Source organism: Sinohyriopsis cumingii, chromosome 15, assembly GCF_028554795.1.
Source record: "Sinohyriopsis cumingii isolate HCF-2022 chromosome 15, ASM2855479v2, whole genome shotgun sequence".
NCBI classification, from domain to species: domain Eukaryota; kingdom Metazoa; phylum Mollusca; class Bivalvia; order Unionida; family Unionidae; genus Sinohyriopsis; species Sinohyriopsis cumingii.
In genome coordinates, this window is record NC_142975.1 from 136,240,961 (window position 1) to 136,264,286 (window position 23,326).

At 34.8% G+C, this 23,326-nt stretch overlaps 1 protein-coding gene across 1 annotated transcript; it reads left to right on the forward strand.

Annotated features, from left to right (window-relative positions):
* Positions 1-12: 12 nt before the first annotated feature.
* On the forward strand, positions 13-23,326 carry LOC149782854 (uncharacterized). Its single transcript, XM_089934384.1, has 5 exons — positions 13-409; positions 10,392-10,592; positions 11,009-11,212; positions 11,603-11,772; positions 20,683-23,326. The coding sequence occupies exons 1-5, from the start codon at positions 139-141 to the stop codon at positions 21,601-21,603; spliced, it is 1,767 nt and encodes a 588-aa protein (XP_089790510.1). The 5' UTR covers positions 13-138; the 3' UTR covers positions 21,604-23,326.

Sequence of the window (23,326 nt, forward strand, 5' to 3'; positions counted from 1 at the left end):
GAGCAAGTGCCCGTAGAAACGCTTACATTGGATACCGCTGAGCGTCCCGTTACCTGTTAACCAATCAAGAGGCTTGACACGCTTCTATGACTAAACAATCTCTAGTTTACTTATTTCATATATACAGAATACTTCAAGATGACCGGGACCAGTGTTAGAAGCAGTTTCACTCTGTCCCACATGTTGACAGAGGTTGATGGAAGTTACGATGATCTTTCCAATGAGAATTACTGCGCTATGACAGAAGGAGTGAGGAATTTCCTAGATGGATTGGGTCTTGTCGAGCACTATGACATGTTCGTGGCAAAGGGTTTCGACTCCGAAGATGATATTCAACATCTTTGTCCCGAGGACTTGGATTTAATGTTTATTAATGACGAAGCAGAGAGGAAAATAATTATTGAAGCCTGTAAGTATTTGTATTTTTAGAATTAATGATTGTGTGTTGATACATACAACACGTTGATTACGCCTAATGGTTTACGTGTGTAGTACGCAATGTGTAACGCTCCTCAGTTAAGCAATCAAACTGATAGGCAGTCTAAGCACTAAAATTGACAGGACCACAGAACACTAGCATGTACCGGATAAGTAGCGAGGACTAAATACATTTTCGTCTTCCTATCCGCCAAAGTTTGACACAATTTATAGAACGTAAATAACCTGGAAAAAAAGACAGCTCAACCCTTTGATCCTATGTTGATTACTTAGTGTCGAAGAAATATCGCCAGGTAGGCAGTGTACCGAAAAAATGTATGTACTGAACTAATGAATTCAAGAATATAAGAAATTTTATCTGTGTAAAATGCAAACTTCTGTGAAATAGGATTTATATGTTATATTTAATATTGAACACAAACACACAATCTCTCTCTCTCTCTCTCTCTCTCTCTCTCTCTCTCTCTCTCTCTCTCAACAACGAGGTAGTCGTATGTCATCCCCACAATCAGAATCAAAACTCGAAACAATTCGGCAAAGCAGACTGTTCAAACATATGTTTCAACCACTTATTTCCCCTCCTCGTGTTCGACCAACTCGCACATGCTCCTGTTCTCAATATGTTTATCTTCAGAGCTGCTGTGTGCCTTTACACACGAACGTATCAAATACCCTACACCATGTTCTTAAAAAAACATGGATAATAACAGCTTTGAATATATGGACGAAAGATTAAAACTTGTACACAATTTCTTTAAACTTTTAAAAGTATTTTTTATGGACAAGGAGACCGTTTATCCTCAATAAATGAGCATCCAAGTGTAAGTCTTTGTAATACTCATTGAAGTGATAATCCTATAACCGTCTTTGTAATACTCATTTAAGTGATAATCCTATAACCGTCTTTGTAATAATCATTTAAGTGATAATCATATAACTGTCTTTGCAATACTCATTTAAGTGATAATCATATAACCGTCTTTGCAATACTCATTTAAGCAATAATTTATAACCGTTTCCGTGATACTCATTTAAGTGATAATCCTAAGACCGTCTTCGTAATACTTATTCAAGTGATAATCCGATAGCCATTTTTGTAAAAATCATTTAAGAGATAACCCTATAACCGTCTTTGTAATACTTATTTAAGTGATAATCCTACAACCGTCTCTGTATAATACTCATTTTAAGAGATAATCCCCTATCCGTAAAAAATGTAGATCTCCATATCTCAGGCTATAATTACAAAACGACCTTTTTATATGGATCTTGGGGATAAATCCTTTATTGCTGCAATGTTTGCAGATTTTTCCACCAGTAATTAAATAGCGTAAGCAATATACTGACAACTTAAGAGAACTGCTGATGTTGGCGTTATTGACAAGATAATTTTAGATTTTGGAAATCCCCTAAACAAACCAGGGCTACCTGAATCACCTACAAGACTACTATATTTATAGTTTACACTCTTCTCTTATAGCGCTGTGACATTTCATCATTATATACAGCACTAGACAGTATTTTACACAAATGTTGTTGTTGTTGTTTTTTTTTTAATTTTTATAAATGATGCACACCATTACTGACTTTAGCATTTGTTCAACACATTAATATACACATAGCAAATTCATCTGCTATAAGGAACTATTTAATTTTGATGGAACTAACTGCAATTTTCTTTCGAGCCGATATATTTTGTGGGTTTTTAATATCTCAAGATAAATTTTTCAGATAATATAACGAATATAATATGGTGTTATTTTGCCACAAATGAGAGCCAGATATTTTTGGCCTTCGAAAAATTAACTCTCAAAAATGTAAGGTCCCTACCCTGAATACTCTCTCTCTCTCTCTCTCTCTCTCTCTCTCTCTCTCTCTCTCTCTCTCTTTGGATTTCATGTCGCTTAGAACTCTCAAACAGAAGCAAAGAAGTTTCAGCAAGAAAAATTGGCAGATATTATTGGGAATCTTTTGTGGGTATCAGCGGTAATGAATTTCTCTCTAACTGATGTTGCAAAATCATGCAAATAATAAAACCTCAAAGCGATTATCGGAGATCAATAATGGGCTTGCATTAAGAACTATCGAACACAAACCAAAACCATTATTAATGGACTAACATAAGGCTGGAGAAAAAAAAGTGCTTGTGTGTGTTGGCGGGGGTGGGGTGGTATAAATGAACGCCAAATCAATGGTGGGCTATTCTTTGTCACTTGTAGGATTAACCCAGAGTTTTATGACTGAACTAGCGGAACACTGCTCGTATGAATATTTTGCTGCAACCCGGTTTTCATTCAGAGCCTGTTTTTTTTTTTTTATTTTTTTTTTTATTTTTTTTTTAATTACGGGGAGTCGGTTTTTATACATACATTATATTCTCTTAATGATACAACTGAAATGGAAACTACTGGATAGCTTGTATTTTTTAAAAACGCTTATAATTTGGAATTTTCCATGAAATGCATGAAAACTGAGGACGCAAATAATTGAATTATGTCGATAAAGAAATTTACCATTTTGGGCTTTTGTGAAAGATTTATATTAAGTCGCTTGGGGAGAAAATAATTATACGCGGGTTGTGCGTGGGGGTAATATATACGACACGAACAGAGTTAGATGGAAGAATCGTCAGAGGTAGAAGTCGTATTGTGGTAGGTTAAAGCCGAAGCTATGCCTTTCGTTTATATCATCATTTACATCATCATCGTTGACATCATCATCATCATCTGCTTCTTCACTTTCTTACCGGTGTTCTGTACAACATCAAAACATTTTGTTCTCTTTCTTAAATTTCCCACCCAACCGCTTCCAGAAATAACACATTCATTACTTATGTTTTTATTTATTTCGGTATTTAAACAAAAACGACGATTTTTTTATAATAAAAAACAACAACAACAAAAATAAAATACGTTTTCTTTTTTATATACTGCACTGCTATCAAAATGGTCCAGCCATATCCTACGGATATATTAGGCTTAACGTGCAGTTTTACTTCAGAGACAGTAATGGTTTCGTTGTGTTCGAATCTGTAGCATCATTGACCCAGGAATAAATCGCTATAATTGTACAGGTATTATTGGAAGTCTCGTATTCAGACGTGAATCTGCTATCTCGAGTCTGGCACGGAGACTATAGAGCATTTGTGCATACAAAAAAATCTGGATCTAAAGATATTTTAGAGACCTGGCTCATGTTTCGTTAGGGGAATCAATATTATGTCGATCGATGAAAAGAGATCTAAGTCAAGGTTGGCCAAATATGGCCCGCGGGCCAGATCCCGCCCGTGGCCTGGTTTAATCCATTAATTTACATCATAAGCTGTGGCTTTAAAAATCACTTATCTGGCCGCGTCCTGAAGGAAGTTGTACATACATGATCTAGGTCGTTATCCTCGTTGTCATCTTCAACATCAGATACCGTAGTGGGAATAGGAATGATACAGAATGGTAGTATCAACGACAACGATAATATTATATAGTTTTCTTTCTTTTTTAAATTGTTGCTTGGTGTTGCAGTCATTGCTTTTGTAAAATAAAAATCAACAGCATCGTTATTGTGAACAATAACAACAGCATCAACTGCTGCGATGACACCAGGTTCATCTAGTGATATCATCAAGTATAAACAGTTTAAATCAATAGTGATCAATTTAAACGATAATGATTCAAAAACGTGGCATATTTTTGGACTAAAATCTCTTAAAACCTTTTTTCTAATGGTAGAGGATTATCTCTGATAAAGAACCGAGCCCCTTGCTAATCACGTCATCTAAACTTACTGGAGGCGATATACTTGTCAAGTTTCGTGTAACTGACACCTGTGGTGAAATAGATAAGTAATTTCGTGATATTGACATCACACAATGTACTAGCTGATTGATAGAATAGAGAATAATAATCCCAGATAGCCCTGTGTTAATTGTCAATTTCTATGTATCGAGGGATGATTAGTGAGCGGCGCGGTATAGATTAAATGGTAATACGTAGCTAGGACTCGTCGATGATTTTGCACACGAGATTAATCCTAAATAGTTTCATGCCCATTGATTTAACCTTATTTTGGGAAATCAGAGAAAGTTAATAATAGGATTACAGATGTATGAAACCTTTCGCAGACAAAACAAGGACCAAAAAATAAAAAAATCACAAAGTAACTTGTATAAATCTCTGATCGGATTACTACAAGAATTCCTTATAGGATTATTTTAAGAAATCATATTCATATGTAATATTGTACTCTTTCACATCTTTGTTTATGTGCTAATCCCTTAAAATGTATGTGAAGATTACACGACATTGTTTAAACAAAAGAAAATAATACGTAATAATTTTAGATTAAGGCTGACAATACTTCAAAAGACTTTTCAACTGAGGTCTGTTATTTGTGTCTTATGTTTTACCTCAGATGCAAGTTAATATACCAGATCTAGATATTTAAATGAATAACACTAACAACGAAGTTATGTGGCAAATTTAGATTTTTTAAGACTCAAATGCATCGTTTATTGTCTCATTCAAATGTATATCTAATTTTATCCACGCTTGGATGTAGAGGGATTTTCCCACTCCTGCGGCAGTTCTATAAATATCTCAAAGCATGACGTCATAACACCAGGACCATCCACTCGTGATAAAATCGTTAAAACCTTTACAGGTCCGACCTTTGGATTTTCGGGGAGGGGGGCTGTTTTTTTAAATATTTAAATGCACTTTCCTAGACAGCTTAATAAAACAATATTGCCCTCGATTGAAGCAGAAAAAATAGCCGATTGTATCCATTATATTAGCTTGAAGAAACAAAAGCTTCCTTGATATAAAAGACAGTAAAATATCTCAGTTCAAAATAAAATCCTAGCCTTCCACCAACCCTTGAGACACCTCGAAAATTACCCTGTCGGTCGCGAAACAATGTATTTAAGAGCAAAACATCACAATAAATAAAACATAATAGGTAGCAGCCACATAGTGTCATTTCCATCTTGGGACTCTTGCTTCTCAGTAGATTTAATCTAATATTCTTAGCTCACACGATACAATAAGCACTAATTGTTTGTTTAAAATATCCACGTTTTCATGCTCTTTTCATCAATACTTATTTAGTTGAATCCGTTATTGTCCATTGAATGGACATACGTTTTAGACCTTTATTCTTTTATAATGTTTTTGTTATCGAATAGAAACTGATTTCTAAATTCATGTATAAAAAAAAAAATAATTAGAAGAAAAAACACTGTCACGTCGAGAAAAATGCAATCCCTGTAACGAATTTCAATTACTTCAGAACACATACCTGCGGATCTGCGATATTTGATTGCATTGCAAACATTGATGGCATATTGTAATTAATGAATTATACTAGCATTGTACCACCGATCAATAAACTGTACTGATGCGGAAAAAACAATCGATAGTACCTGTCGAGATGACTAAAACAAATTAAAAAATTAGAGCAAAATACATCACAATTATTTTTGCTTAAAAATGTCAACAATAAACTTTATATGCCTGTTCTGTGTGAAAGCTTTGCTGAGATTTGTATTATATGTGGCTAGATGACATATTTGTCCCTGCACATTATTTTTGGGACCGACGATTACGTCTACAGGCTCATCAAGGATGGCGTGACTTGGGGTGGAGGACGAAACTGGGAAGAAGGACAAAAGTTTATATGATACATGGTCTTGCTCAAAGAAAAGGCAAGGATTTGTTTTTTAATGAATTTAAATAGTTTATCGCTTCCTGTGTACCGTTTATTTATAATTGCACTTAAAAATTGCTGATTTGTGAGCTGTTGCAGCGTTCAGCGAGGCTGGGTAATTTATCGATTGATTAACCGATGTTTAACGGTGCCTTCAATACTATACAGTGCCAAGACAATATGGGTAAAATGCCTCACACATAAACACCATAACGGTCGAATTAGACTTGGACGGCATTAAAATCTACATTCCTTTCAAAGTGAATCGGACGTCTTTTATGAGCCCGGCTATTGATTGTATACCTCTGTCCAGATTTTACTGAAAAGAGATGGCATCCAATTGTCAAAGTCTCGCATGGCTTTGTTGTTGATCGGAACTCTTAACAACATCGACGCAATATAGAAAGGGTATTTCGGAGTCAGTTCTACTCATCTAGACAGAGATCAGCTTTGATAGCCAAATTGTCCATGTATTGAAATTAGCATGAAACTAAGTTGTTTTTTCTCATTTCGTTCTAGTGTCTGATTTGTGTGGAAGGAACCGAGCACTTAAATAACTTCATTTATATGCCTAAGTCGCATATGCTGTCGGCATCAATTTAGAGATCGCATGTGCATGTTTCGGGCCATATGAAGCCCGTCCTTGAAATATGCAGTCGAATTAATGCAACAATCAGTACTTGACACGGTCAAGATATCGAAGTGAAGGCAGGAAATTAGGGATATCAATTGCATGCCAGCGTATCGATATCAAAATTGAATGTTATAACCATTTAGACGCAGGCTGTACAATTGTCATGACACAGATTGAAAATTTACGTCAAATATTACCATTTTTATTCGCTTATAAGTCCAGTCAAACTGCAAACAACAAAGATCATGGTATATCGTAGCATAATGCGCTGGCAGACCTGAGTCCGTGAGGTTTGTTATACGTAATCAGTAGAGAAAACATGATAGACCTTGATATGCAGGCGCGATATGCTAGGGCAGATCAGGACCTTTTTTGTTTGCAGTTTGACTCTACTGATAATTGAGTATATACGGTAAAAAGTTATAATGAAAACCGTGGATATTCGTGTTCTGAGCTAAATCATCCTCCATTAAGTCTTGATGGTTTTATTATTTCATGACCAAGCGAACAATATCGATAACTTGCATTTATTCTGTATTTTCCTTTTCTGTCTTTGATTTTTGATAACCGTATTTGAAGAGGAAGATTAACCCAGAAATATAATTCATGGTCATAAGCAGCAACTGTCGTTTGCTTGTCCCAGGTGATGTGAGGTCGGGAAACGCGAGTCCACTGTTCTTTTACCGCATTCGTATAACGATCCATCAAAAACTGCCCATTTATCGGTTATTTCCTAACGAATCTGATTAACCTTTTTAGTTCTAAAGTGTCAAAATATTGTGATAATATCAACAGGAGGTGGCTCGATGCAGTATATACATTCTTGATCAATAAAAGAATAACCGCAACAGTTATAACAGATAAACGCAGTCAAGATATTCGAAAGAAAAAATAATCAGAAACATTTTAGGGACAGGTTTTAAAAAAGCAGAAAATTGTAGGCAATCTTTTCTCTGTTGACGGCATATTAATACTTAGAGACCTTTGCATTTAAATTCACCGTGTGTACTCGCTTATAAAACGAGTCAAACTGCAAACCGCACAGACCCAGATCTGCCGTCGCATAATGCACCGGCAGATCTGGGTCTCTGTAGTTTGGTATGAGTGAGCAGTCGGACAAACAACACGTACCCTCATCTCCTTATCTGCATGTGCATTATGTGATGGGCAGATTATTTATATATATATTTGATTTAATTTACTTGTTTGTTTGTTAGTTTTAATTTTTTTATTTCATTACATGCTATTGTAATATATTACTGGATTTGACATTTTCCAGAAATTCAGTTCAGTTTGACCTGACTGTTTTTTCGTAAACACTAATAATAGAAACTTTGTATCTAATGCTGACCTAGTTCCTAACCTTGATTCAGAAATCAGCGAGTTGAAGTAAACAACTTTTTTGTTTTAAATTTTTTTAAATATTCTTTCCCAGATTAAAAATCATTGGTTATTGTCGAGGACATACTGGGAATACGTGATGCTAGGCATGTAAAAATTTCTATCTTGTTCTAGTAACATGGTCATGTGACCCTCATACGGGAATCTGTTTTGTGTCTTAAATTTGTGTATAACTGTTTCTTATAGAGAATTTAGTCAGTCGGGCTGTAAACCATTAACACTTAAAGGTATTTTGTTGTGACCAGTTTGAGTTGGAATTTTTTATTTTTCTTCAAATTATTTGGATTCCAAACAATTATTTTCCCCTGGAAATGCTTGTGCTCTAAATTAATTCTTGGATAAAGACAGTTATCGAAATTTACAAAGAATTCAAACACTGGAATATTATTTTCTGTGATTCAACAAAGAGCTGTTGACACATCAGGACGATGCTGACCACAGTATACGTCATTGTCTTCCATTTTGGATATCATCAGGATTAGAACTCAGTTATATTAGGATTTTTTTTATTACTAGGACTTCTATTTTTTAATTCTTGGATTACTCTTGGATTATTTTTGATCTGATTCATAGAACTGTAAGTTCTTTTTTCTCCTTTTTACCTTGTTTTTCTAGGGAAATAAATTGTTAAATTTTATAAAGCTTGTTGTCTTCACTCTTTTCTTGTTATTTTTTAAAAGAGCCTAAACGTAACTATATATATATATATATATATATATATATATATATATATATATATATATATATATATATATATATATATATATATACCATCAATGGCAACAATTATAGGCCATACCTTAAAAGTGTATGCAGTATTAGTAAGAATTATTTTGATATTTATTTGGAATAGTCACGCTTTAATTGTATTTAGTTTGATTATTTAAAAAATTTGTAATTATGTGCACCACATGGCAGTGAGATGTAATTGTTCACATATGTAGAGAGATTTGCATAATCAGCCGTTTCCACTGCAGTTTCAAATAGTCTAAAATTCTGTAATTTGCAGAAAATATCTCCTAGTCTTGACAAACTGCATGAAAAGCAGAAAGAGCATCCGATGTCTATATTGACATTCGAAACATAATAAAGTGACAAAAATTGTTAGGACTGATGTAGTTAAACTAGGTACACCAGGTGATTACAGTGTTCTACGGTTTCGTTCAATACTCGTCCATTATAATTGAGGCTGATCGCATCAACTAGTTCTCATTAATAATCCATAATCGTCGTTTTAAAAATGTATGTCTCAAGAGCTATATTAAAATTACCTGTTTTGTAAATGGAAGCAGAATATTGACTCACCAGAAACCGTTGTCACAGAATATAGTAAGGCTGTAGAGGGGTGGGTGCACTTTTAAAACTTGATCATCAATTTACAAATTTGCAAACAAACTCTCCCTCTCTCTCTCTCTCTCTCTCTCTCTCTCTCTCTCTCTCTCTCTCTCTCTCGCTATCTCTTTCCTTCTACCCAAATACTATGCATGAAATATGCACATGAGGTAAATCGGTTTGGAAGATCCATTATGGGAATTATTTTTAGCTTCCATTCTCGTCAAATCTGAGAACTCATAATACTAAGTAAAAATACAAAACTATCCAAGGTTCACCTGGACACCATTTGAGATCCATTATGAACGACCGGTGTGTCATTAAAGTAACATTTTTTTTTTCTTCATAGACAGTTTAAAGATGCATAAATAATTGAAACCTCATCAGTATACATCGATGCATATCTGCACACATCCACGTCTGGCCTCCACAACTCATCTTTTCTTCTTTTTGTCTTCGCCGCTATCGACGTCATCATGCTCGTCGTCGTTGCTTTCGGCATTTGTTTCCTAGACTATGACTTATTAATGTATTGCTTCTTATTAGTTGACTATTGTTATTGTAATAGGTTTGGTTGTTTATTCCCCTCAATTATACATGTCACTAAAACTGAACTGCCCACTTATTTGTTTACTTACTTATTTTAGAAGCTGCAATGACTCAATGTTTAGTGCACCAGACTCTTGAATGAAAGGTTGCGTGTTTGAATCCTACCATCAAACCAGCCTGGTATGTCCTTGGCCAAGGCATTTCACTCCAATTGCCTTGGCACTAAAAACTTAAATGTTGTGTCATAAAACAGTAAAGCAAACCAGCTGTTCATTTATTTTATCTATTTATTTGTTTGTGTTTGTTGAATTGTTTGTTTGTTTATTTACTTATTCAGCCCGAACGTTCCAGCCGAGTAAGGAGTACCGCCTGTATGAATGGCTGAGGGAGAAAGGCTTGGATCATTATTTTATCAATTTTGTGCGGAGCGAGTTGACAGATTTCACGACCATCTCCCGTCTCAATCTCCCAGATGAAGGACTGTATGATGAGCTAGAGATAACCATGCCGGGTCATAAAAAGAGGCTAGAGAGGGCAGGTGAGATTGCGTTTACTTGAACGATCAGGGAAAATGATAGAAATAACAAATGGAGAAAGGGAAACAGTAACTTTATAATTTATTATTTTTATTTTTTTTAAAAGTATTTGTATCGGAAGTACGTTATCCTTGTCAGAGAATCCACTGGTCATGCAATTATTTAATGTTTTTATTGTTTGCAAAATGGATCTATTTGAATATAAATCGACCTTTGATCAGATCTAACTTTATGCAGATAATATCGTGAAACTGAAAATAAAGTTTCTTCGTATTCTGCTGCATTTATGCAGAATAATACAGTGATGTACGTGTTATAATTGTTGCAGTCAAGCTTGTGAATGTATTCAGAACGATAATCTTAACTTTGACTGCTCAGTTATTGAATGAAAAGTATTGATACTATTTCGTCTGTTCAGTGAGACACCTTGTCAAACGTCAGAGAACAGCCCAGAAGCAGGCCATCGAGTCGTCGTCTAGCGAAGCTGGAAGTGACGTAGAGCAGCCTGTGGCATATGGCCGTTGGGGAAAACCCCAATATTTGCAGGAGGCCAAATATGACTTTCTTGTAATTGAGGCAACTATTGCCAGTACTGTTGAAGCGGATCAGCATCATACAATAGGTAAATTTTTCTATGGGGATTTATATTGGATGCATCACTAATGTCAAAATATTTACCATTTTGTTATGTAATATTGGAAGGGATGATTTTAGCAATCACGATGACAGCACGAAGTTTCAATTCACTGTAAGCTTTTATAATTACGTTCTTTGCTAAATGTAATCTCATTTGTGTTGTTAATTGGATGTGGTGGGGGAGAAGTACACTTTACTGTATAAGGCGAAAACTAAGTGTACATATTTGTGTTAAATACTTAGCAGTATTGAGTCTTACATCGAGGATTTATTTTTGTTTATAGCGAAGCGCAAAGAACATTTGGCAAAAATAAAGTGAGCCAATTTGTTAGTAGATAGTGATGCAGCATTAGAGTTTCGTACTTGTTTTTCACAGAATTCATGGTTGATTCTGGAAGTGACGTAGTCACTGTGCGCCAGGAACTCCTTGATTCCATGGATCTGGAACTAATAGGTCCAATCCAGAGCCGAGGTGTTCATGCTTCTCGTCGCAAAAACCTCTATAAAGCCAAGATGATTATTGGAGATCAGGAACTGGAAATTGAAGTGAGTAGTACGCCCAGATTTGTGCAGCTTGTCTTGTATATTTACTGTGCTCTACACTTTTGGCATATTTATTTCTTTAAAACCGCGGGAAATTTTTCAGTGAAAGCTTCAATTTAAGACAGATGTCATGTAATAAATCCCGAAGCTATTAAGCATGTATGTGAATACTTTGTCCACGCTTGTATTTCCTGCTGTATACTTCCAGTAGATGATATACATATATGAAAATTACTTGAAAAAGTCTGGGTGAGTGACCGAAGATATTTTAAAAGTATGTGATGAACACTTCATGAAAATTGGACGAGAGATTTTGAAGTTATCAAGATTTGAAATCGTGTTTAATTATATATATATATATGAATAACCCACGGGGCCATCGACAGACTGCTTGACTGGCATATCACTGGGCCATCGAGAGACTGCTTGATCGATATATATCACTGGGTCATCGACAGACTGCTTTAGCTGGCATATCACTGGACCATCAACAGACTGTTTGACGGGCATATCACTGGGCCATCGATAGACTGACTGAACGGCATATGTATAACCCACCAAGCCATCGACAAATCGCTTGATCAAACCGGCATGTCGGAAAAATGTAAGCACGAAATTAGGTAACGTGGTTGGTCAGCGGTGTTATTATGCGCCAACTGATTGACAGTATCCGCTCTGGACCGATAGGTACGATAAGCGATAACGGACCCTAAACATGCTTGTTTTATACAGATCATTTGAAGCATGTAACAATCATTGCCCTTAAAAATTCAATTTGTTGGTACATTGATCTATATTATTATTGCACACCTTAACACGTTTGAATGGATATTTTTTATTCTTTATTAATAAAGACTATGTGCTCACAACTTATTTCTTTACATGTAATGACAGAAAATCCTGTCGACATAGGAGTGAATGAAAATCATCTTTCTGGAAGCCTTAAGGAATTAAATTTGCTCACAATATTGCAGGGGTGCCCGCAGAATTATTTTCAAAATGGGTGGGGTCACGACCTATAAAATTTGCTGCCAGCTCCTTGTAGAATACAAACAGAAACACTTTTCCTTTATTGTCTGCTAAAGTGAACTCCCTTGGAACCCATATCGTAAGTAATTACTGATTATTCAACATACGTGTCTGGTAACTTTAACCCTCGGGCTGTCGGATCCAAAGTTATCGTCGCGCCGATTTTATGACCACGCGCTCTCAAAGGCGATAAATTTAGCAAATTGAAATTGCCCTCGGACTTGTGACTTGTTAAGGTACAACAATTAGGTGTGATAGGAGAGATATGTTATCAGACTTTATGAACGTTTAGTTCAGTTTTCAATATGTGAGTCATTCCTCGTATACTAAGATTGATGATAGGTGGGGCAAAGGTGTTGCGGAATATTGTCTTTGCCGAAAATCGATAGAATTATTAGATGCACTCTGAGACTCCATGGAATTCATCTCAAATTGCCCTAAAAATCGTCGTAACATTTTATATTTCACAGGTATTCGGAAAGGTCAAAGAATTACGAAAACTTCAATTTAATACGAAAGCTTCAATTTAACACAGAGGTGTGAAGAAATGTGTCATAAAATAAATCCTGAAGCTAAAAAACACGTAGTTAAATACCGCATCGACGCTTTCATTTACTGTTGTATTTTTTCAAAGAGAAGATATAACGACATGCAAATTAATACCTTATTGCTATCGTTTGAAACAACATACGTTTATGTATCTAAAACGAAGTCAAAACGATTATACGTTATAAGGCTTTATAGGCCAAGTAGATTTTCCTGCAAAAAGTGTTTTATATATATATATATATATATATATATATATATATATATATATATATATATATATATATATATATATATATATATATATATATATATATATATATATATTGCGAATTAAATCCCAAGCAGTCAAAAAGTTCTATCACCAGTCATAATGAATACAGTTCTAACTAAATTCCAGTGGTTTTCGAAATATGATCCAAGACTGAGTGAATTGATGTGCATTTAGTATCCTGAGAAGTGGAGATGAGATGTGCCAATAGTCTTTTAATGACTCACAATAATATAATCCAAGATGTCTTTGTCTGAATTCACTACAATTCCAAGTTAATGTTTCTGTCCAAGAATATTATTGAAGATCATTTTTTGTTTCCAGTGTGTGTGCGTGTGTGTGTGATTTGATTGTTTACGTAGCTTTAACAATTTTTCAGTCATATCGCTACGATGTCTGCAGTGTGGCAGTTTATAGTGCTGTCTAGCTCTGGGACATCATGCTGCAGACATATAGCGTCATGTACCACCCAGTCACATTTTCCTGACACCAGGCCGACCAGTCTTACCACTAACCCCTTAATGCTGAACGCCAAGCGTGGCAGCTGCTAGTACCATTTTTTTTAAGTCGGGTGTGACTCGGCTGGGATTAGAACGCACGAACTCCCTCATCTGAGGTCGACGCTCTCAAAATGTATGCCACCGGAACTGTCTGTTTCCAGTGAATAATAATTTGAATAAATAATTCTACCCAAATCAGAATATGAACACAGCCATACAAATGATTCTGCTAAAGATGTTAAATGTCAGAATCAGTAATTTTTCAAGTAAACAAGATTATATGAAAAACCAAGACACAAAGAAAAGACAGGATGTAGGTCCAAAGTTCATTTATAAGTTGTAAACAATGTGTCAAACTTCAGATACAACGGTTCTTTATGGAGGAATTCCAATAACCTAGACCCAGGCCCAATTAAATATGTTTACCTCTGTTGACAATGATGCTAATATTTAACATACTCTCCTAGAGAAATATTAACTATATATTATTTGTTTACCAAATTAAAATGAAAAACATCAGTGTCCCTAATCAGTTACGCAATAAACGTGATATTGAACAAATTCAGGTCCAAAATACAATCATACAAAATCATTCAGGAAATCGGCAGAAGAAAAGAAGGATGAAAAATGCAACATATTCATCGCATTGTTTCATTTTTAACTTTACATATGCTAGACATTTGAAAACTAACGAGAACAGAAACATTGTAACCATATTACTATATTATGAAGTTTGCTCTCACTTAAATAAATAAATAAATAAATAAATAAATAAATAAGTCCATTAAACCTGCGATTCAGTCATCTTTTCAAGCCAAGGGTCGTAGAGTTGCAACTGAAAGATAATCATGAACTATGAACATTCAAGGAGAGTAGATATGGTACGTAGAGTTGCAACTGAAAGATAATCATGAACTATGAACATTCAAGGAGGGTAGATATGGTACGTAGAGTTGCAACTGAAAGATAAACATAAACTATGAACATTCAAGGAAGGTAGATATGGTACGTAGAGTTGCAACTGAAAGATAATCATGAACTATGAATATTCAAGGAGAGTAGATATGGTACGTAGAGTTGCAACTGAAAGATAATCATGAACTATCAGCATTCAAGGAGAGTAGATATGGTACGTAGAGTTGCAACTGAAAGATAATCATGAACTATCAGAATTCAAGGAGAGTAGATATGGTACGTAGAGTTGCAACTGAAAGATAATCATGAACTATGAACATTCAAGGAGAGTAGATATGGTACGTAGAGTTGCAACTGAAAGATAATCATGAACTATGAACATTCAAGGAGAGTAGATATGGTACGTAGAGTTGCAACTGAAAGATAATCATGAACTATGAACATTCAAGGAGAGTAGATACGGTACGTAGAGTTGCAACTGAAAGATAATCATGAACTATCAGCATTCAAGGAGAGTAGATATGGTACGTAGAGTTGCAACTGAAAGATAATCATGAACTATGAAATTCAAGGAGAGTAGATATGGTACGTAGAGTTGCATCTGAAAGATAATCATGAACTATCAACATTCAAGGAGAGTAGATATGGTACGTCTCATTCTGTTGATAAGAAATTGTAGGATATGAACAGAAGAAGATACACAAAGAGCCTGCTCAAGCTCTTGCAGCAAATTCGTCTGGAAATGGTGCCGCTATGGTTACATTGAAAGATTTTCCGCCTGTTTCACGGAATGATTGGATGTGAGTCATAATCACCAAACAGAAATAACATATAAAAATGCAAGAGATAGTTACTCCACTGAAAATCAGAAAAAATATGTCAAATTATGGAGAAAGAAATAACATAAAAATAAATGAGAACAGCACAAACAAAGCACAAAAAAGGCACATCAGATTACAAGATCAAAGAATGCTTCCGAATGACGAGGAGAAACAGAAAAAAAATACATCGTATAGAGATATTGAGACCAGACCCAATCAAAATGATATTTAGATTCGGATGTTTTTGAACTAGTCGTAAGAAACAAAATAAACTGCATTCTATTATCCAACGACAAATCAGAAAAGAATATAGATGTTGCAAGGACTGCTATTATAAACCATTGCAAGGAGGAAGGTGTGACAGTAACACATTTGTCCGCCTCATAAAGGAACGATCCTAATCGGATGGATCACACACACACACACACACACACACACACACATATATATATATATATATATATATATATATATATATATATATATATATATATATATATATATATATATATATATATATATATATATACATACATACATACATACATACATTTTGGCTAAAGGTAATGGACACAAATGATCTGGTGATGAGCAATGCATTATTTTGGAGTTCTGGAATAAAATTTAGGGAATGGATATCAAACAGAAAATGGAGAGAATGCTACTCATCAGATGAAACAATTGAGGAATATAACACGTAGTGCTAATGAACATGATCATATGACTGGTAATTGCGTCCTAATTGTAATTATGCTCATCATTTCAACATGGAATGTACGTGGTATAATGTCTAGCATGCAGAAACTAATTGAATTGTTACCAGACACAGATATATTTGTTATTACTGAACATTGGCTTTGTACAGAGAATCTCACGTATTTAGATAAATTGCATGACGATTTGAAATTAGTAGCGCTCCGTACTGAAGACATATCACAGTGCTATTAGAGGCAGTGGTGGCGTTGCCTTATTTTATAGATCATCACCATGCAAAGTAAGCACTAATACCTGAAAGAATCAGAGGTGGAGTTAAAAAGACACATAGTAAACAACATAATTGATTTCTCAATATCGAATCATGTACAGCGGCACTTGAAAAATAAGTGTTGAAAGAAAATATGAAGATACGTGTATTTTCAAGAATAACGAGGATTTTGGCGAATTCATTAGAAATGAGTATGTATAAATCTGACGCTTGTGCATTTTTTATTTCACCTATGAGTGTAAAAAGGTAGAAAATAAAGAGAAGTATAATGAACTGATAACTAAGAGTGTAATGACTGCATCAGACAGATATAGTGCAAAGTCTGAATTCAAGTCGAACTTGGAATCATATTGGAATAAAGTGGCCTTGAGAAGTTACGTCAAGAAATGAGAATTGACCAAAGCAGGAAAACACAGAAGCACAGACTCTAACAGCAACAGAAAATACAAGGACGCAAAAAGAAACATGTCCTTGAGAAAAAGATATATAAAGAGTGCTTATTTGAATGAAAGGAAAGAGTTCCATATTGGGAATAGACGAATTATACGCAGTCATACGGGAAAGAAGGGAGGATAAATCAGATTATGGTAATATTGTATTCCAAGGAATGGAATCAGATAATTTGGATGAATGTGTCAATTTATGGAAACTATATTTTTCTGAATTAAGCGGTACAACATATGAGGAATATAGTGATTGTGTCAGGATGAAGAATATATACGAACAAATTAAACTATAGACTGAGAGCATAAAATGTGGTCCTATTACAAAGGAGGAAGTATTGCATAATGTCAAGTCTCTAAAAATAGAAACTTACCAGGCATTGATTGCATATGGAATGAGCATTAAAGTATGGTGGAAAAATAATTAATGAGACATTTTAGCTGTCCGTTTTAATTACACGATGCATTTTGAGTATTTGCCTAATGCATATACACGTGAGATGATTCTACCGATATAAAAACAAAATGGTAAAGTTTAAAAGGATCCAGTGAATCATCTTGGTTTAACATTGACATCTTGTCTGGGAAAATTGTTTGAAAAAATATTGATGACCAGAATTCAAAAGCATTTAGACAACATTAACGTTCCACATCCTAAGCAGTTTAGATTTCATAAGGAGCCTGGTGCTGTCTCTGCTGCATTTACCCCACAAGAATATCTGATCTACTATTCTAATCATAACTCTAATGTATATGCTGTTTTCCGGGATAATGGGAAGGCATTCGCTAGACCGTGGCATTGTGGACTATTATAAAAATTAAAGGATCTGGGAATTAATGCAAAATATTGAGAATAATCGCCCATTCCTACACACAGTAAGCTGCCTGTGTAGTGTGTAGAGGACACATTTCCGTTACGAAGAGGCGTTGGTCAAAGGCGTGTAATGTCTGCTTTTCTCTTTCTCGAGGACATAAATGACCTATTGAATAAACTACCGATGACTAAATTGCGGGTTAACAATGAATCAGAGTGTGTGTAAATTCAATATTTGAGATTAATTCAGCCATAATTTGTAGAAACGTAATTTTCTGAATTGTAATATAAAATACCTAAACATTAAACTCTATTATTTAAAGAATATTTTATTTCTAAATTAATTGTTACTGAGCATGAAGTTGGTAGTGAACTCGTCTTTTATTAATAATCAAGAGTGTAAATGCAAGTAAATATACATTCTGTATACAATTCAACTTTCCAATACATTATTTTAAAGAATAGTAAAGAAATATTAAAACAAATAAAACAATGTTACAAATTTGCCGCTCTTAGATTTAACTAAACACAAACAGTCGCTTACCTGTAAGACAGATGGACTCCTGAGCTCTGGCAACGAACTAATTTGCAAACTGCGGTTCTCGCTTTAGACGCGATTTTAGTATGTATCCTCGAGACCAGATATTAATAAGGACATACGTTTTGCTAACTGTGCACCATAGTTCTTCACCAGAACTCAAAGATCCGTTACTGTCTGTATTCTCTGGGTTTGTATACGTCATAGATAAAAAATCTGCCGCATAAGCCTTTTCCATGAAACACGTGAAACTTGACTGATATACTGAACAGAAAATAATTTGGTTTGCTTACACGCCTTGTTTTCGAGTCTAAATGTTTGCTGAATTAGAATATAAGAATAAATACGTTATGCTGTGAGAGGGATTTTAGAATTTCCAAATAAAAAGCACAATCTTTATTAAAATAATACACACTTGTATCACAGAAATAAAAAATTGTTTTCAATACAGCTTCGTGAAAAATTCAACCCTAACACTAGCAAGGGTATCTGGATGATATTCAGTAGAAAAAACGAAGTATACTCATCAAATGGAATTACTTTGGGATTACAGGATTTTCCTAGAGCAAAAGAGTGAAGTATGCAAGATTTACTTTTTCTCATTCAAGGAAATAATGATCTGTTCTTGCAGTAAAGCCAGATGTGTAATAAACTCACATTACTCAATTGGATTAAATGCAAATGGAATGAATTCTGTACATTCTTTGAAAGTCTGGGAAAGAGTTATGTTGCCGTCTGCTTCGTATGGCCCAGAACTCGGGTTTAATATGACATATCATGGCATTGAAAATTGGAAAAAATACAACGATATTTCTCCCGGAGAGTACAAGTTTTCCATCAAAAAGATCACCTATTGGATCTACTTCAGCATGCATATGATTTCAATGGAAGCTCGCATAGATAAGCAAAATTTGTATTCCTAGGTCGCATGTGTAAAACATCGACAACCTTAACTGCTAAAAAAGTTTTTCTTCTTCTCTGGAATTTTGGAAATTTTATTTTTGTTACACCTAGCATAGCAACAATTATTTATATATGATATAAATACTGTACTCAAAATGTATGATTTAAAAGAATATCTCAAATACTTTATTTTCACTGGAAAATTTATAGACAAAATAATATAGTAAAACTCAATCGGGACGATTTTACAAGTATTCGAGGAGAGAAAAGATGAAATGAGTATCAGAAATCCATCGGAGGGATTCGGTCGAGTTTTTTAAATTAATCCAGGACTAAAAATGCACCATTATAGAAAGTCGCTTACACTGAATCAAGCACAAAAAAATGTAATATGGGTCATTAATTCGTATTGGAAGAATGCAAGCAAGATCTTGACTGTTTCCCCTATGTAGCAAAACGAGTGATGGCCGTATTTTACACATTTCGATGAATTGTCCCTTAACCTTAGACGACAGAAACCATTTGATGGAAAGTCTATTTTCGTATCTGGCTCCAGTGATTTACCATGATTTCTGTGATCAGATCGATGATGATACAATGAGTATGCTACTTCGTGGTTAAAACGATATTTCAGAACGACTGGACCTCGAGGCATGGATTAATGTGATCAGATTATCTACCAAGTATTTAATTCAGATAAAGGATATTATATATTCGATTGAATATAGAACTTTTCACAGAATATAATAAAATAAATAATTGTAGTGTTCTGCAAAACGAGAAGGATCTATTTTTGTTGTGTAGTTCTATTTTTCAACGTTGAAACGTATTGTATTCTATCTAGCTTAGTACTTGTAGTAATTTATTTATTAGTTTGATATTAGAAGTAATTCAAAGGACTTAATAAGTAACATATCCACTGTTTTCGTGATTTTATGTATTCCATTTATATTCTTTAATTCTTAAAAAAATGGAGGAATGAAATAATATAAATCAATCTACCAGACTCTCTCTCTCTCTCTCTCTCTCTCTCTCTCTCTCTCTCTCTCTCTCTCTCTCTGGTTAACTGAATTAGCTTGCAGTGTCACTTGAATTTGGTAGTAAACACTGTTATTAAAATCTGATAGTATCGTCTTTGAAAATTGTAGGTGATGGGAGAATCTTACGACTCAATAGGCAGTCGCGTCATACGCCATTTCCGGCACTATATCAGCGGACGCCAACACGTTTGGTTGAGGGGAGATTACATTGACCCCAGTATGTTCCCTCGTCTCTTCTCAAGTTCTTCTTCAACAACAACTTCAGCTACTTCTACCTCACCACAGGAACAGGAATTAACATCAGAGTCCCTACATTCATCAGAGGAGACATTCACCTCTTCAAGTACATTATCTTCGAGTATTGTTTCCTCTCAGGAGACGTCGCCTTCTACACAGTCATCCAGATCTTCACAGCGATCTAGCACAACACTGTCATCCGGGCCATCAGTATCATCCAAGAATTCACAACCGTCTGGAGTTTCACATTCCATTGTAGCGTCACCACAGCATAATGCATCGCTTGATACGCCTGGAACATCACAGAAATATTGCAATCAGAGTGAAAGACCTGAAGACTTTTCTGATTCTGCTGCAAAGCCATCGGATGGTATCCAATGTGATATTCTACCCGGAGAATCTGTCAGTCAGTCAGAACTGAGCGTAGAAGACATACTGCTGGGTAAATTAAAAAGAAAAGAGAATCATCTCTCGCAAATGGCTAAACAAAATGCTTCTAAAAGTTTGAGAAATTCGCCCGCATTATCAATTCATCACATGACTCGAAAATTTGGAAATAAAACAATAGTATCGTCTATGGTGGACAAAATGTACGCGACCTCCAAAGCAATGCAGCCCAGGGAAACTGTTTCTTTTGGTGGAGGCGTGTCAGCCCATAGATTGATGGAAAATATCGCTCAAGAATGTCTCGGAAACAGTGAGCATACTGTTAACAGTAGTAAAGGGCGTGTGAAAGGAAATCTTAGAAGCGGGAAAACAAGGGCAACAAATAAACGTAAGAGAGTCCATTAGTAGTATGTTTGAGCCGAAGAAAGGGACCACCTATGTAGGATCTTCAAACTCTCTCGTCTTTCTCTGTCCATCAACTTTAAGCACGGTTCGTTTAGACATATAATGTGCTTTTATTTCTTTCTTTCTTCTCAAACTCACAAGAACTATATCCGTATTCCCGCTACTCATCGACTGAACTAGATAACCTGAAAATTGTTACCTTTATGGCCGTTTTAAAAATGTTATTAGGAAAATTATTTCAAATTATAAGTGGAGTTTTTTATTTTTGGAACACTTCTGAAGTGGTTTTTTTTCTCTTGAAGATGTCTCCTAAGGCGATCGTTCTTTTTTAAGGAAAACCAAAAGAAAATCCACGTGATTTATATTTCTTGCACATTTCCATGTACTTAATCTAAATTAACCAGTGTCATGCCATAACCGTCTTACACTCCGTGTTATATAAAGAATATACATTCGCGGGCAGTGTCATGCCATAACTGTCATACACTCCGTGTTATATAAAGAATATACATTCACAGGCAGTGTCATGCCATAACTGTCATACACTCCGTGTTATATAAAGAATATATTCCTAGGCAGTGTCATGCCATAACTGTCATACACTCCGTGTTATATAAAGAATATACATTCACAGGCAGTGTCATGCCATGACTGTCATACACTCCGTGTTATATAAAGAATATATTCCTAGGCAGTGTCATGCCATAACTGTCATACACTCCGTGTTATATAAAGAATATACATTCGCAGGCAGTGTCATGCCATAACTGTCATACACTCCGTGTTATATAAAGAATATATTCCTAGGCAGTGTCATGCCATAACTGTCATACACTCCGTATTATATAAAGAATATACATTCACAGGCAGTGTCATGCAATAACTGTCTTACATTCCTTTTTATATAAAGGATATCTCGTCCCGGGAAGTGTTAAGTCATCGCTATCGTACACTTCGTGTTATATAAAGGATATCGCGTCCCTTACAGATCATGCAATAACATCGTGCACTCTATTTTATATAAAATAGATTTTTCGTCCCATAAAGTGTCATGCCGTAGCTATTGAACACTCTGTGTTATATGAAGGACAAGAAATTATTTGTCACCACAAAATTTGTGGTTGGACGATATATTAAGGAATGTTTGTTTCTAGACCTTGTTTACCTTATATATGTGCCTTATGAGATATTTTGGTGCGTAGTAATGAGTTGTTTTGTTTTTAAAATTGAATTGCAGTTGTATGAAGTCCATATCCAAACAAAATAGTTTCTCTCTCTCTCTCTCTCTCTCTCTCTCTCTCTCTCTCATTATATATTTATATTCAGACAGTGCTTACCCACGTTTATGTACTTTTTTGTAAGAAAAGTAACTGAATTTGTTTATATTAATGGTAATATATTGAATTTTATCCGTCCAAATTCAGTCATATACATACATACATACATACATACATACATACATACATACATACATACATACATACATACAATCGTGGATACATGAAATTCATATAACCTGTGCAATATTTATGAACATAGTAAAGTAACATTTGTGCATATTTTGTTAACTAGTGTAATTGTAATTTATTTTAAAATTGAAGCATATCCGAGTATAATCATTTATATATTTATATATTTATTTTTTTAAAAATCAGAAAAGTGCTTGTACTTCATGTATATTATTTTAGTTTATTTCTACATGTACTTATTTAATAAAGATGTA